The sequence below is a fragment of the Onychomys torridus genome, chromosome 2 (genome assembly GCF_903995425.1).
Source record: "Onychomys torridus chromosome 2, mOncTor1.1, whole genome shotgun sequence".
In the NCBI taxonomy this organism is placed as follows: Eukaryota; Metazoa; Chordata; class Mammalia; order Rodentia; family Cricetidae; genus Onychomys; species Onychomys torridus.
In genome coordinates this window covers 133,785,946-133,801,610 of record NC_050444.1, presented here as the reverse complement: position 1 = coordinate 133,801,610, position 15,665 = coordinate 133,785,946, and the positions used below count along the sequence as shown (strand labels likewise).

The 15,665-nt window shown below is 47.9% G+C and overlaps 1 protein-coding gene across 1 annotated transcript; it reads left to right on the top strand.

Annotated features, from left to right (window-relative positions):
- Window positions 1-1,418: 1,418 nt before the first annotated feature.
- Tmem269 (transmembrane protein 269) lies at window positions 1,419-15,298 on the top strand. Its single transcript, XM_036180022.1, has 6 exons — window positions 1,419-3,281; window positions 6,369-6,498; window positions 9,650-9,747; window positions 10,559-10,702; window positions 11,287-11,487; window positions 15,009-15,298. The coding sequence occupies exons 1-6, from the start codon at window positions 3,215-3,217 to the stop codon at window positions 15,128-15,130; spliced, it is 762 nt and encodes a 253-aa protein (XP_036035915.1). The 5' UTR covers window positions 1,419-3,214; the 3' UTR covers window positions 15,131-15,298.
- Window positions 15,299-15,665: the final 367 nt, after the last annotated feature.

Genomic DNA, 15,665 nt, shown 5'->3' with positions numbered 1-15,665 from the left:
GAAAGTGTCCTCATCTTGATTTAGAATATTGTTTTATCTTGCTCTCTTCTATTTTACTTTTTCATAATCCAAACCTCTGGCACTGCCTCCCTCCTGCATGCTCTAACCCATTCCTAGGACCTTGGCACCTTTAGGCTGCCAACTCCTACATGTTCTGTACATGATCTGTACTCTGTTCATATGCATTTGTCCTGCTTCTTACTTGACATCTCTACTTGACTCAATCATTACAACTTAATGTGTCCATACTGACTCTGAATTTACCCCCAAGCCTTTCACGTCTTCTGCATTCCCATGGCCACCTATCTCACATTGTTACTTAGTTCAAAAAAGCTAAGCTATCCTTTATTCCATTTGCTCTCCCCATGCCAGTCAGCTCTGCTTTCAAAATACGGCCCCACATCCGATCCTCTCTCAGCATTTTGCCCTTTTCTCGTGGTCCGAGCCATCTACCTCTCTAGCCTAACTAAGGCAGTACTTTCCTGGTGGGCCTCCTTGCTTCCTTCCCTACCCTTGAGTGTCTCCACAGAGACTGCCAGCATCATCATCATTTAACGCTAGCTGTCATCCCAACATCTGTTTCAAAATATCCCTCCACAGAGGCAGTAGAGGGCAGTGGCATTGATGCACTTGTAGCTCACTCCTGGACCCCCAGCTGTTCTTGTAGTTTTCAGACACCCAGGTCTGACTTTAGTGTCAGATTCTTTTCAGGTCTCAGCTCTACAAGTTGTTACAATGTTAGGTGCTAGGGATTAAGTCTAGGGCCTTTGAACACACTGAGCAAGTGCTTATAATAAGGCCGATTCCCCAACCCAAGTCCACTGATGGCTAACGGAGTTGACAGTAAATGGACTGCCATTTCCTTGAGTAGAACAAGATAGTGTCAGAGCCAGTCCAAGACCCAGGGAGACATTGTTCACACCCTCCAGCCCAGTGTCTGCCTGATGGCCTCTGGGCTCAAGTGAGACCAGCTCCCTTGCTGATTGTGGTGTCACATGGCCTCTTAGCCCCACCCTTTCATTACCTGGTGTCTGGGCCTGGATGCTGTGCTGCTGCAGTTTAGCCTTAGTGTGGTGTGGATGTGGGACAGGTAAGGCCAGTCCCTGCCTTAGAACATAATCCAGCACGGTTTCTTTCCGAGTCTGTGGGTGTCTCACCTGCAATCTCACGACTTGGGAGACTGAGGCAGGAGGATCACATGAGTACAAGGCTAGCCTCGGCTACATGGTTTAAGGTTAGCCTTGTCTGCAGTGTAAGACAGTGTCTTAAAAATGAAACAAAGAAGGGTTTACTGCTGCCTGTGGTGGGGGTGTGATGACTCACCCTTTAATCCCAGCGCTTGGGGGGCAGAGACAGGCAGATCCTAGAGTTAGAGGCCAGCCTGGTCTACAGAGCGAGTTTCAGGACAGCTGGGGTTACACAGAGAAACCCTGTGTGTGTGTGTGTGGGGGGGGTTCTTTCTGTGGCATACTATCCGTCTAACTGCTGAATCCAGAACCTGTCTGGAAAGCTTCTGTCCTTGCCTAGGGCCTCCCTCACACTCTTAAAATTCCTCTCTCCCTGGCTGCCTCCCCATTCCCTGAGATAGCCTTAGTCTTACTATCTCGTTTCTTTACCGTGACTGCCAGAACCACCTTTCTGAGAGAACCTGACCTAAACACATTGTCTTCATTTTTGGTTCCAGTTCCTCAGGTCCTCACCCCCCTTAGGAAAGTTATTGTATGTCTACACCTCCTTGTAGGTACAAAGAACCAGTCCTATAAAAGGCCATACCTGCTTGGAGCTGACAGTCAAGGGGCTCTTCATGATGTGTACCCCAGCCTGCTTTTTACAGTCTTCAACTCACTCCCAGCCCATCTCCAACCCTAGGCACTCAGCAGCGGGGCCTCTGCACTGCAGAAACCCTCTGTGAATAATGCCTCTATCCAGGTTCAAAGGGAAGAAGAAAGCAGGTACCTCCCTTGAGAGTCCACAATGCCCCGCCTCTCGCCGCCCACTGCGAGATCTGTAAATTGAGGCTCCAGGTGCCTCTGTCCAAAGGCTCCTCAGCCCCTCCCCTGTCTTTGGGATTGTGAGCTAAGAGCCAGGCTAAAAGGCTGGACCCGCATCCATGCACCCTCTCCTGGGCTGGGCCCTCCACCTCAACATCAGCAGGAAAGAGTGCAGGGGGGCCCCAGCCCCATCTAGGAATGTCTCATCTCCAGGTGAGCATTTCCCACTGACATGGAGCAGGTGGGGCAAGAAAGAGGGACAGGGACATCAGGCCAGTCAGCCCTTCGTCATCCTCATCCGACAGAATTGGGTTTAACGGGGTTACCCGGACAACCCGCGCGGGAGGCTGGCGAGAGACCAGTGTTGTGACCTGTTCTCAAGAGACCAGGTCTCTGCAGGAGATGGCCTCTGGCCTCCAGGGAAAGGGTGGCAGTGTGCGTGATGAGGCAGGACAAGAGACCTCACTGCTGGAGAGCACACCTTCATCCTCACCCGCCACTCACGGCGCCTGGTGAGGGAACCCTCATTCCTCTTTCTAGAAACCCACAGTCACGTGAGCTCTGCGATTCCGGTGCTGCGGGTGGTTCTTACTATCAATTTCTGTTCCTCAATTTCTTCCCAGCCCTTCTTCAATCTTCTTCATTTTCATTCCCAAACATCACAGGGCTGGCCCACAGTCACCTCTGAGAGAGCCCCATCTCAGACTTCACCGACTTGATTTCCAGTCACCCGGCTTTTGGGAGCCAGGACCTCATTGTATTTTTAATTCTCTTTGGCAACCACACCCCTCCCCCCATCCTTAGAGATCCTGGTAAATATTACTATGTTGGTGAAATTCTCCCTGGCCCTTGCCCTTGCCCCAGACTTGGTCTTTGCATCCTGGTATACCCAGGGCAACTGCAACATGCCTTAGTTACACATAACACGTGTCTCTTCAAGCTCCTGAACATTCCATCGAGAAGACTGTATCTTCCAAGGGTGGCACATGGGTCTTGTTTTATTAACCAAATACACAAAGCATGGCACAGGGAAGCATTGGAAAGAGTAAAAATGAGTACACAATAAGGATTGGGCTGAAGGGGCTGTGGGAGCTTCATCAAAAATGGCTTCTCAGAGTCCTCAATGAAGAGGTCTAGAGTCTGGGTACATTAGACAGTCTAGCGAGAGGACCTAAGTGGTGTATTATATTAACTAACATTGAGCACTTTTATTGTCAGGCCTCATGCTTGACACAGAGGAACCCTGTCTGCATTCAAGTTGCGTCCCCTGTAAGAAAAAAGGAAGACAAGGTAGGCCAGGTGACACACGGTGAGCACAAGAAGCCTTCCGAGAGGAGCACTTACAGCTCTGTGGGGTGTCAGGAAGCTCCTCAAGGAGGTCTAACCTAAGACTTAAGGAAGGACCCCAGAGAGGGGTTTCAGCAGGACTGGAGAGCTAAGCAGGGCTGGGTGGGGCTGGGCTCCACAGAGGGATTCGAGAAGCTGGCATGTGACCGAATCTGCTTGGAGCACAAGCCAGCCTCAGCTCTAGCCCTCCTCTGAACCCCCCCCCCCTCCCCAGGCAGCTAGCCCTTCTTTTCCATGCTGGGTTGCATCCTCTGCTTGACTGTCCTTGAGAAGTAATTCACAGTCATCTTTGTGTCCACAGCACCAAACATCAGATTTGCTCCTAAACAAGTATCCTGCTGTAGGAGTGAGTATTTTTGTGGACTTAAATAGCCCTTCTCAAATCCCCATCCTTTTGCTGCTGGGAGCTGTGTGTGGTTTTGCAAATAGTATTTAAATAAGAAAGAAGAGACTCAGTTCAAGTCCTGGCTCCACCATTTCCTGAGACAAGCCCTTTCCTATTTGGATGTCTCACTTTCCCATCCTGTAAGATGTATCTTGTGTCTCCTTTCTCTAGAGCAGTGGTCCTCAACCTTCCTAATGCTACAACCCATTAATACAGCAGTTCTTCATGTTATGGTGACCCCCAACCATAAAATTATTTTCATTGCTACTTCATACTGTGTTTTTGCTCCTGTTATGGAATGTAATATAAATATCTGATATGCAGTCCCTATGAAAGGGTTGTTTGACCCCTTGTAGGGGTCATGACCCAAATATTGAGAACCACTGCTCTAGACAGACAGACTGTATATTCTTTGAAGGTAATGACACTGGGGTTCTCTTAGTTGACAGTAAGGCATAGAGCCTGAGAAACAGTCTGTTTCCTGTTGATGGCAGAGTACAGAGGAAAAAGCATTCAAGACAGAGCTGCATCTCATCCTGTAACTTCAGGGTGACCTCTCCCAAGGCTCTCCCCTCTCTGCTGTGTTTGTCTTACTTGGGATATGTAAGCAAGGATGACAACCCTTGTTTCATTGAGCTCCCAGAGCCCATGGGAATCCCGGTGTCCAGTGCTTTGTGAATAGGGTAGACAGTGTAGCAGAAGACTAATCATCAATTAAGACTAAAACATCTATGAAGTAGTACAAGTGAGGCAATATCTGGTTGCTGGAAGACTGGGCATCTGCTCAGAGAGGCAGAGACACAGGGGTGCTATTCAAGGAGATGGTAGGTGGGCTGGCCGGTGAACAGGTGCCTGGCTCAGGAACTGAGGTATATAGTACTATTGGGGTTGGCCTTGAAACAGGAGAGATGGCTGTGTAGATTCATGGAATGGGATGGTGCAGCCAAAATCTTCTCCCGTCATTCCCAGCTTTCCTGGGCTTATGTCATTTCCTATCTTAGGTGTTAATCCTGATGGCTTTGGTCACACAGCTGTTGATTCTTTTGGTGACTGAGGCTGCCTATGGGAACTGCCCTTCAGTGATGTCTTGGAATATTCCAGTTCCAGCCCCAAGTCCAGCAGCCCCTCCCTGCCCTGGATATCTGGGTGGCAGGTTTTATTTTGTTTTGTTTTGAAGTGAGCATAGTTTGTCTCAATCCCATTTTAATTTTTTTTTTTTTTTTTTTGAGACGGGCTCACTATGTAGCTTTATCTGTCTTGAATATTTACAATGGGGGCTGGAGAGATGGCTCAGAGGTTAAGAGCACTGATTGCTCTTCCAGAGGTCCTGAGTTCAATTCCCAGCAACCACATGGTGGCTCACAATCATCTGTAATGAGATCTGGTGCCCTCTTCTGACCTGTAGTCATACATGCTGTATACAAAATAAATAAATAAATCTTAAAAAAAAAAAAAAAACAACCAAAACCAAAAACCAAAAACCATCGGAAGCGAGCTTCTGCCCTCTGGGGTTCTCCCATTGTGTTGTAAGCCTGTTTAAAAAAAAAAAAAAAAAAAAAAAAAGAATATTTACAATGTAGACAAGGCTGGCCTTGAACTCACAGAGATCCCCCTGCCTCTGCCTCAGGTGCTAAGATTAAAGATGTAAGCTACCACATCTGGCCTTGTCTCAATTCTTGCTCAGACCTCAAGGGCTGTTTGGGGGCCAAGCCTGAGCCTCGAAATGAGTGAAGGATTAAGTGGATATGAGAATGAGAACTTCCTCATATCACTCAAGGGTAGGGCTACTTTGTGTGGCTGATGTGTTTATGCCATCAGTGGGACTTGTCTGTCTCAGAGAGGACACAAGCACTTGATGTGTAAGGAACACATTTGTTTGGACATGGTGTAAAAACAGAGTCAAGACTGTTTGTGAAGATGGATAAGCCAGCTGGTTCCCTGCTGCTGTGAGAGATGCCATGGGTGGTCAGAGGCCTGGATGTGGTCTGTCCTGGCATGCAGAGGCTATGGTAAGGCTATCCCAGTGAACTCCTCAGGCCTAGCCTCCAAACTACCTATTGCTGGGGTTAGAAACAGCAGCAGATTGAGGACCAAATTTCAGGGTTTGCTTTCACTCCCTGTGTAACTTTGAGTGGCTGTCCCCAGTCTGCTGAAGTTGTTTCCTCATTCAGAAACCAGGAGAAGAAAGAGTAGACCAGAGGAAAGAACACAGTGGAAGGTGCTGGGGAGCCACCGAATGCTGTCCACATCCATTCTGTGAAGTTGATTTCCTTCTCTGTTGGAGATAGGACCAGTGTTGTGGTGTGTCCTGAGATCTCTGAGGGAATGAGCATAGCCTCCCTCAAGCCAGCCATTAATCCACCTGTCTCTTAGGTTGATGCCTTTGAGGTGTCAAAGGCTCCTGGGGGGACGTCTGTGCTGTGGGGCCAGGGCAAGGGAGGATGGGATGATTATGTGAGCTTATCTACTCTGCTGATAAGCTTTCCCAAACCTTGTCTTTAACTCTGGTGTCTTCACTACCTTTTAGTCTCAATCAGTGAGATAGAGTGTGGAGAGGGGTTGGTTCTGTGATGGGGTCTCTGGGAGCCTCTTTGGAGGCCCCCCTTGACCTTGGGAACCCTGTACACCTCTCTTCTGGGCCATAGGTCAGCGCATCTTGAGCCATGAGCAGACCATTTCTCAGATGACTGAACTTTCCTGGAAGGATATTATTAATGCCTTGTCTCTGGCCAACATGGTCCTGGGGCTCTTCTCCATCTTCTGCAGCTTCAGCAGGTAGGTCTGGGGCACAGCCTGCTCTTAGCCCAGAGGTGGAGCCTATGTCATGAGGAAGGGAAGGCAGACTCATAGTGACCTAGCCACGATGGCTGAAGATCAACTTGGGGACAAGGACAGTATAGTGGTTTCAAAGTCAGGACCATGGCCTCCATGTTGCTGTCAGTCTGATAAGTGACTTCAGCTAGGTCACATCTCTGAACCTCGGTCTCTTTGTAGTATGAGGAATTTATGTTAAAATCTTTCCTATTCCTTCAGCTACAGCAGTTCAGAATGGCTTGTAGGAGAAAAAAATGCATAGTATTATTCATAGCACCCCACCACCACCTTGTTCTCTCCCCCTCCTTTCCCCTTTCCCCCACAGAGCCCAGGAAAGACTTGAACTCACTATGTGGCTTAGGCTGGTTTTGAACTTCTGATCCTTCTGCTTCTGGGACTGTGGGTATGAGCCACCAAGTGCTGGGACTGAAAGCCACCTCACTTGGCTTTGTTCGCATTTTCTGGTTCTTGAATCAGAACATATGGTTTGAATATCTGACATTAGCACTGTTCTGGAAATTCTGTCATACTTAGGTACCACCAAGAAAGCAGGAGCAATTTATATTCCTGTAAGTTGGATTCTATTTTGAGGCCTTTGGCAGGTCAGCTCTTTAAAGAAAACTCTTTATGGTGTGCTCCTGATGTACTTGATCTCCAGGCCCGTCATGTGACTTCTTTCTGTATCTGTTTTTCAGACATAAATTTGGAGTTTTGTAGTCTAATAAGGTAGGAGAAGGCACATCTGTGGCAGGAAAAACTCAGTTTAACCAAATCTTCTGAGAGGGTAATTTTATGTTACAATTATAAGTTCTGTTATTTTCATTTAGCCTCAGGCTCCTCTAGACACTCAGTTGTGGTCTAAGGAATGTTGAAGTTGCTTGGGGATGGCTGAGGTCTGAGGTCAGGCTCTTTGCTTCTGCTGGGTCACCTAAGCACTGTGACCAGTGCAGAGCTGGCAGTTGACCTTTGTGGGCAGGTTTTCTTTGGACTGCGTGGCTACTCACAAAGGAACCATATGGGAGCATATGTTGGATGAGGTGAAGTGAAGAATGTGAGGGCCTGAGGAACTCTGGGAAATTACTTAGAGTAGAGCCAGCATCAAATGTGAGAGAATGTGGGAGACACTGAGGGATCCTTGCCACACTTCAAACCCAAGAGAACTATGGCAGACACTGGCTGATCCATACCACAGTTAGAGATGCCAACACCTATTGCTAATCCGCAGAAAATCAGCAAGCACATTCACCTTGGCAGCACCATTTGGTGTCTGCATGTAACTGACACCTGTGGACACTTCGTCCACGAACACAGAATGCACAGTATTCTCAAGCTCTCTTAGAAGATTTCTTCTGCACTCTAGGCACATACAAGACTAGAAGTCACAAAGAAGGTGATTTCAGTCAAATGGAACTAAAGCTGAGAAACAGAAAGAATGCACAATCCTGACCCAGGATAGCTCCTGGTAGAGCACTTGCCTAGAAGGTGTGAGGCCCAAGCTTCAGTCTCCAGTACTGAAGAAGAAAGCAAAAAGTACCAGATGGTTAAGGTCACAGGCAAGTTAGAATTGAGCCAGGTATGGTGGCATAAGCTTGTAATCCCAGAACTTGGGAGGTGGAGGCAGGAGGATCAAGAGTCTTCAGACCAGGGTTGGGGGAGACGGCTCAGATGATAGCGTGCTTGTGGCCAAGCATGAGGGCCTGCATTCAGTTCTTAGTAGCCATGTAAGAAAGCTGGCCCTGTGGTGTGCACTCAGAATCCCGGTGCCGGAAAGGTAGAGACAGGAGCATCTACAGAGCTCACTGGCCATCCAGCCTTGCCAAACCAGCGAGCCCCAGGCCTCAGTGGGAAACTCTGTTCCACAAAATAGGGCCAGTGGCTCCCAAAGAACAATTGTCTTTGTTACTTTCCTATTGCTGTGGTAAAGCACCACGCCAAAGGCAACTTTAAAGAAAGCATTTGGTCGGGTTTCCAGTTTCCTGGGATGAGAGTTCACGATGGCAGAGCAAAGGCATGTGTCAGAAATAGCTGAGGGCTCCTGTCTTGATCTGACCGCCGGAGGCAGAGAGAGTGGCACTGGGAATGGCAGGAGTCTTTAGAAACTTCCAAGTCGTCCCCATGACACACCGTCAGCAAGGCCACACTTAATCCTTCCCAAACAGTTCCACCAACTGGGGACCAAGTGTTTGAACATATGAGCTACAGGGACATTCACATTCAAATCACCACAGAATGAAAGAAAGGGAAGAGAGAAGAGGAGGGAGGAGAGGGAAGGAGAGGAAATCACAGCACAAATCCTTCATTTCACAAGCGGAGGAAGAGACAGAGAGACAGACAGTAATTTATCTGGAGTCACAGTGGGATAGTGGTCGAGGCTGCCCTAGGAACTAGGAATGAGTCTGGGCCGTCACACGTAAGAGTTGGAAGAGACTGGGCCATGGTGGCACACGCCTTTAATTGCAGCACTCGGGAGGCAGAGACAGGCAGATCTCTGAGTTTGAGGCCAGCCTGGTCTATAGAGGGAGTTTCAGGACAGCCAGGGCTACACAGAGAAACCCTGTCTCAAAACATCCTCCCCCATCCAAAAAAAAAAAAAAAAAAAAAAAAAAAAAAAAAGAGTTGGAAGGGACCTTGGTGATTACTGGAGGTTGGGGGTGTCAGAGAACCTCTTTAAACTATGGTTTGGAGGCTGAAAAGATGGATCAGTGGTTAAGAGCACTGGCTGCTCTTCTAGAGGGCCTGGGTTTGATTATCAGCACCCACATGGTGTGGCTCACAGTCATCTGTAACTCATCCCATGAGATCCCACATCTTCTTCTGGTCTTTCTGGGCAATGCACTGAATGTGGTGCACAGACATATATGCAGGCAAAACAAGTCAGACACATAAAATAATACAAGCAATTATTAAAAAGACTCTGGTTAGGAGTTTGGGAGGGATAGAGCCATATATGAGGGTGTGTGTAAAACACTTAAAGCAGAATATACCAGAGGAGGTGTGAGTGAGGGAATGCACTTGGGGATGCTTATATGTGAGGGTGTAGGAGTTTGTGAAGAGTGGGCATTGAGTGTGGACTTGTCCAGTGGGTGGTACGAGAAGCTGCCCTGCACTCTAGGAAACCCCACTGTGCTTCCTGGATGCTGCTGATCAGCTTCCTGTTAGACATGGCAATAGGGACGATGACCAGACACCTCAACATCTGCCACAAATTGGGTGAGTCCAGACCTCAGCCCCCCTCTAATCCCTACCCTGCATCCATCTTAGGCTGCCATCCATCCTCTGCATCAGGCAGGCCTTCCTCGGTCACCCCTGATTGTTCATATGCCTCTGTTAATAGTGGAAGCAGTGCCCCAGGAGTCAGGTTGTCTGCAGCCAGGAGCCATCTCCTGGGTTGGCTCTTCCCCATCTGTGCCCCATCCTCACCGTAGGGTTTAGTCCTTATCTTCCTCACCCCTCTGCTTTAATTCCATTTACTCTTGTTTTGATTTATGTGATTTTGCTAAAGATTTTGGTCTTGTGTTTATAGTGCATTATTATGGTTATTTTGAGTTTTATGAGGTAAGATTGTATTTTGAGTTACTCAAGCAGTGTCTTTGCTGTTTATCCTTTCTTGCCTTCCAAGTGTTCACTGGGGTCACCTTCATTCTAAGTGAAGAATATCCTCTATATATTTATTAGTGAAGTAAAGAGGATGGTGAGGGTCAGTGAGAAGATGAGAAACATCCCCAGGCAAAGCAGCAGGTTCAAAATACCTCAAAATGTTTTCATGCAAGATTTTGCCTGCAAAAGGTCCTAAGGCTTGTGAACTTGTGTGCTAAGCCTTACATGTTGAGTGATGAGGACCAGCAGAGGCAGAGCTGGGGTTGGGGGGACGACCCAGGCTTTGATGTACAGGCAGGCCATCTTTAGGGAGTAGCTGCTGCCCTCTGAGACCCCAGCACCCCAACTGTCGCTGCTCCAGCCACCCGAGAGAGGCTAGAGTGGAGACCACATGCCTGTAAGTTCACCTTGACCTCTGAAGCAGGACTTGAGCTGAACGATTTTGCTGTCTTCACCACCTTTGGCCTGGCTTCGGCTCTGCTGCTCGGTGTGGAAGGGCCTCTGAATGGGTTCCTGGCCGTCATCTATGTCTTGACGACGTCTTTCCGCCTGTGTTTCTATGCAACTGGTGAGTGGAACCCAGTCTATCTTAGGACTGTGACAGGGATCAAGGGGCAGAAGAAACTTGGGAACCAGACGCCAGCAGCCACTCATGGACTCCTCTTCCTCCTCACGAGCCCCGTGCCTGCTGGAAGTTGAGGCTGTACTGGCAGAGCCCTGGTCTGGGAGGAATGAGCTCTTGCTTCTTGAGCAACTATGTCTCTGTCCTGTATTGCATTTGTATGGAGCACTGCTTTGCACACTCTAGAAATGGGGTTCCCCAGTTCCCCCAAACAAGAGAAGCTGTTATAAAGGGAGGCAGCTGCCTTCCTAAGACCACACAGAAAGGGGGTGCAAACCTAGCACTGAGCTCAGACTGTCTTCCAAGGACTCTTTCAGGTGTGGGTACCCCTGGTCTACACTAATTGCCTGCTGTTCCCCAGAAACCAACACAAAGCCAAACCTGCACAGCATCTGCTTGTAATGACCAAATGACCTACACCCTCCTCCCCACCCCTGGGCTAAGGGAATTTGGTAGCTCAGGTAGAGGAGCCCCAAAGTGACAGATGCCCTTGGAGCCAGGGAGCTGCTGACCCCATGATCTTTCCCTAGGAGGTCCCTCTGCATACAAAGGTCTACCCTGCCCCTACGCTTCCTGTGTTTTGGCCTCCACCTGCCTTCTGACTAAGGGCAACACGTTTATCCTCTGCTGCATGGCTTCACTCATGATTCTGTTCATGATCGACCAGAGTTGCTACCCACAGGATGAGATCCTGGAGTCGGAGAACTGGAAAAAAGTGGTTTATATGGGAGGTGAGTTCACACAACTGCCACCAGGTGTTTACTGCCACAGTGTGTCATAGTAGCTTCGTCCATGCTCTTTGCTCTCCTGGATTTCTCACCTTCAATGTTACCCACCCAACACAGTACATATTTACTATTTTTTAATGTCTGAAAATACTCTAATTGCCTGCTGACCCCCAGAAACCAACTCCATGGAGGACATTTTCTTTATGCTCTAATTTCCAGTGCATAGAATTAGGCTGTGTGCAATAAATACTTACCTAATGTTAATGAGTTCAGTAGAATTTAGGGAATGTGTGCCTATGTGCTAGGTACGGGGGGAGTCAATCTGGTACTAGACAGTCCTTGTCTCAGGTAAGGAGAAAGTTACTGAAAACCAAAACAAACCAACAAATAAAATGGCCAAAATAATTGGAAACAAACAAAAATGGGTACAGTGGCTTGTATTTTTAATTCCAGTTCTTGGGAGGCTAAAGCTGGAGGATCATTGCAAATTCAAGATATAGTGAGTTCCAGGACAGCCTGAGCTATAGAGTGAAATTCTGTCTAAAGCAATAAATAAAGTAACTACAAACAGTTTGGATGCTCTGGGAAAGTACAGGGTGCTCTCAGGGTGACTCATCTAGACTGAGATGACGGGAGAGGAGGAAATGCTCTTTCTAAGTGAGATTGGAAAGATGAGCTCACAGATGAGTAGGGGGCGTGGTTCAGACAGAGGACACTGTTCTGTGATGGCTGGGAGGCCAAGAAGGTGCTGGAAATATCAGTGTAGCAGTGTGGCTGGAACTTGTGGGGAAGACCAGGCAGCAGGTGATATATGGTCAGGGCAGCAGCTTCCAGACAAGCACTGGACTGCAGTGTGGAGAACCAGCCAGCAGGCACCAGGGGAGGTGTCAGATGGGGGTGGCCTGATGGATGAAGAGAGGCAACCTGGCTTGAGAGAAGTATTGGAACTAGGGTTGACATTAAGGGAGGAAGTTCAAGTGGAAGCAGCTGAGCCTAGGTTCCAGCCTTCGGAGAAGCTCGCCAGAGTTGGGGCTTCCTTCAGGGAGTACTGGTTTTTCTTTTCTAATGTGTGCAGTGAACAAGACAAGCATCCCCGGGGGCTGGACTTTCTCCTATTCTTCCTTTGCTGTGAATCCACTCTGGGTTGTAGGGTATGTTTCCTTCAGGTGTATACTTTATGTGGCATTAATACAGTATGCTTAACCAAGTTCTGGTGTGCTGGCTCTCCTGTGCCTAGGCAGAGGCAGAATGGCAAGGAGAGTCTGGATTTGTAGCTAAACATACCTCAGTTGAAGCTCTGACTTCTGCACATAGTTGTATAAACTTGGGCTAACACCTCACCATTTTGAACTCAGTTTTCTTCATCTATAAATAAAGCTCCAAGTCGCTAGCTAGCTTATAGCCTCACTGAGATTGAATGAGGCAATGAGGTAGTTCTCCGGTGGCTCCTGGGCTACAAATGGCAATTGCTGCTCCATCTTTTCTTTCTTTTTTTGAATATTTTTTTAATTTTTTTAAGATTTATTTATTTATTATGTATACAGTGTTCTGCCTGCGTGTGTCCCTGCAGGCCAGAAGAGGGCACCAGATCTCATTACAGGTGGTTGTGAGCCACCATGTGGTTGCTGGGAATTGAACTCAGGACCTCTAGAAGAACAGTCAGTGCTCTTAACCATTGAGCCATCTCTCCAGCCCCTGACCCATCTCCCTCCCCTCTCCTAGCTGATAGCAACTGTTTCCCTCAGAGGTCACTATTCCTAGAGTGTTCCCCATTGCTCAAAATAAACCATACACTTAGCACGAGACTCCTGAGTTGCTTAGCTGTGTGAATTAAGGAGGAAATGGCACCTCATAGATTCTGACACCAGTTAATATCAGTATTGTGCACATTTCAAAGTGGATGCTGTTGATCTTCTGCTTGCCTGGGGGACAACCAGTTACCTCAGATTGAAGACCCTTCTTCCCTACAGAGCTCCAGACTTCAAGAAGCTGGCCATAGCTAGTTTTGGAGAGATAATGCCATCTAATTTTTAGGACAGTTTTGTCTTTAAACATCACCTCCTTGCCTCAGCAGATCAATGATTGCTCTCCAATTGCAGTATTCAAAACTCTAGCACATCTTAACTGATTCTTGTTCCCAGAAATGACCTTTTGTTAGGTCACCTGTCATGATCTAGCAGGATTTCACCAAATACATGGTGGTCAGGTTGGGGTTTAGCCTGCACAGATCCCTGGGGTTTGATCTAGAATACTGCACCCACTGGCTATGGTGGTGCACACTGTAAGCTCAGCACTCTGGAGGTGGGTCAGAAGTTCACAGTCCTCCTCAGCTACATAGCAAGTTGGAGGCCAGCCTGTGTTACACGAGAGCCTGTCATGAGACTACTGTTGCCCCATATTTTTATTAACTGAGGAAGACTGTCTAGTTTTTAAATGTCAGGCCTCTGTGTAGGTTACTTCCCCTCTATCATCTATGAGGAAGATAGATGCAATTCTAAGTCATAGGGATATTATGAAGTGAAGTAATCGGTAATACCTAGCAGAGTAGCTAGTACTGAGTAGATGTGCCACTAATTTTGGAGTCCTTATGCCTGACAGTGTTTCACCTGTAATTCAGATGGTTTTGGGAGTACCTGACTAGATCCAGGCTCAGCGATTTGTTAGCAGCGGCTCAGGACTCAGCATGTACTCATAGCTAAAACCGGTTAGAACACAAGGATGTGGGCCGGTGACACATGGCTTTAATCCTAGCACTCGGGAGGCAGAGGCAGCTGGAGCTCCAGTTCTAGGCCAGCCTGGTCTACAGAGCCAGTTCAAGGACAGCCAGGGCTAGAACAGAGAAACCTGTCTTGACAAACTGAAACAAACAAACAAAAAGAAGAAACAAGGATGTGGCTCAGGATCAGCAGAGGGCAAAGATGCATGGGAGGTGACCATGAAATGAGGTGTGGATTCCCAGAGTCCTCTCCAGGTGGCATCGGAGTCACACTCAATTCCTCAAGCCCTGAACTGCAGTCATTCACATGAAGTGCTGTCTTCCAGGCAAGGTCATCAGAGACTCACTTAGGGACCCTCTGCCTAGCAGGTACCGAGTTCCAGACTCCAGAGGAGAGGGGCTGCTCACACAGACCATGGACTTGCACAGTCTAGGCAAAGTGAGCCACTCTGCTTACTCAGAGATCTTGGTGTGTGAGCTGAGGTCATTCTGTGAGCAGTGTCAGGCTTGTAACCTTGCATGTTAAACTCCAAACAATCAGGAAGATTTTTTGTCCCCCTAGAAAAGGTTCTGGTCAACTTGATTCAGCCTTGGCCGGGACTTGGCTTCTGGTCTGAGATCAACAGAATGGACCCTGGGGTTGCATTAGCTTCCAATTAAGGGTTTACTAAACTGACCTTAAACGTGGAGCTTCTGCCTCTCTTGGCGCTGTCTCCTCAGCTCTGTGAGTGACCTGTGAGGGACAGAGGGTGGGTGGGAGCCAAGTGAGGCCCTTCATGAAACTGAGCGTCTGCTTCTCTCTTCACAGGTGTCATCATGCTCTTCCTCTCCCCGTTCTCCCTCACCGCCTTTTACTGCCTCATCTGGTCGCTCTCCTACATCTTCTTCCCAGATGCACTGTGGGGCAGGGGAATTTGTATTAAGATCTAGCAAGGAGGAAACTACAGCTTCACCAATCCTGCTGGCTCTGTGGGCTCTGCACTTAGCATGCTGGGTCAAGACCTGCCTCATCCTCACTAAAGCTTTCCTGGCACCTGTGTTCTCATATGCTATCTCAAAAAATTGATTGGCATCCCGAATGCATTACCCGGTGTATTAGTCAGGGTTCTCTAGAGGAACAGAACAGATAGAATGAATCTGTCTGTCAGTCTGTCTTTCTGTCTATCTACCTACCTCTATCTATCTACCTATCTATCTATCTATCTATCTATCTATCTATCTATCTATCTATCATCTATCTATCTATCTATCTATCTATCTATCTATCTATCTATCTATGTGTAAAGGGATTTATTAGAGTGGCTTAGACTGTGATCCAGCTAGTCCAACAATGGCTGTCTACCAACAGAAAGACCAAGAATCCAGTAGTAGTTCGTTCAGTCTATGAAGCTGGATGTCTCAGCTGATCTTCAGTATATGACATAATCCTAAAAAAGTGGGCTCTAATGCCAATGAAGGAATGGAC

Excerpts from the sequence above, each read along its gene's own strand:
- Tmem269 (XM_036180022.1), top strand. The coding sequence starts at position 3,215 with ATGCTTGACACAGAGGAACCCTGTCTGCATTCAAGTTGCGTCCCCTGT. Across the intron at positions 10,703-11,286 it reads CCTGTGTTTCTATGCAACTG|GAGGTCCCTCTGCATACAAA; the intron begins GTGAGTGGAACC and ends ATCTTTCCCTAG. Across the intron at positions 11,488-15,008 it reads AAAAGTGGTTTATATGGGAG|GTGTCATCATGCTCTTCCTC; the intron begins GTGAGTTCACAC and ends CTCTCTTCACAG.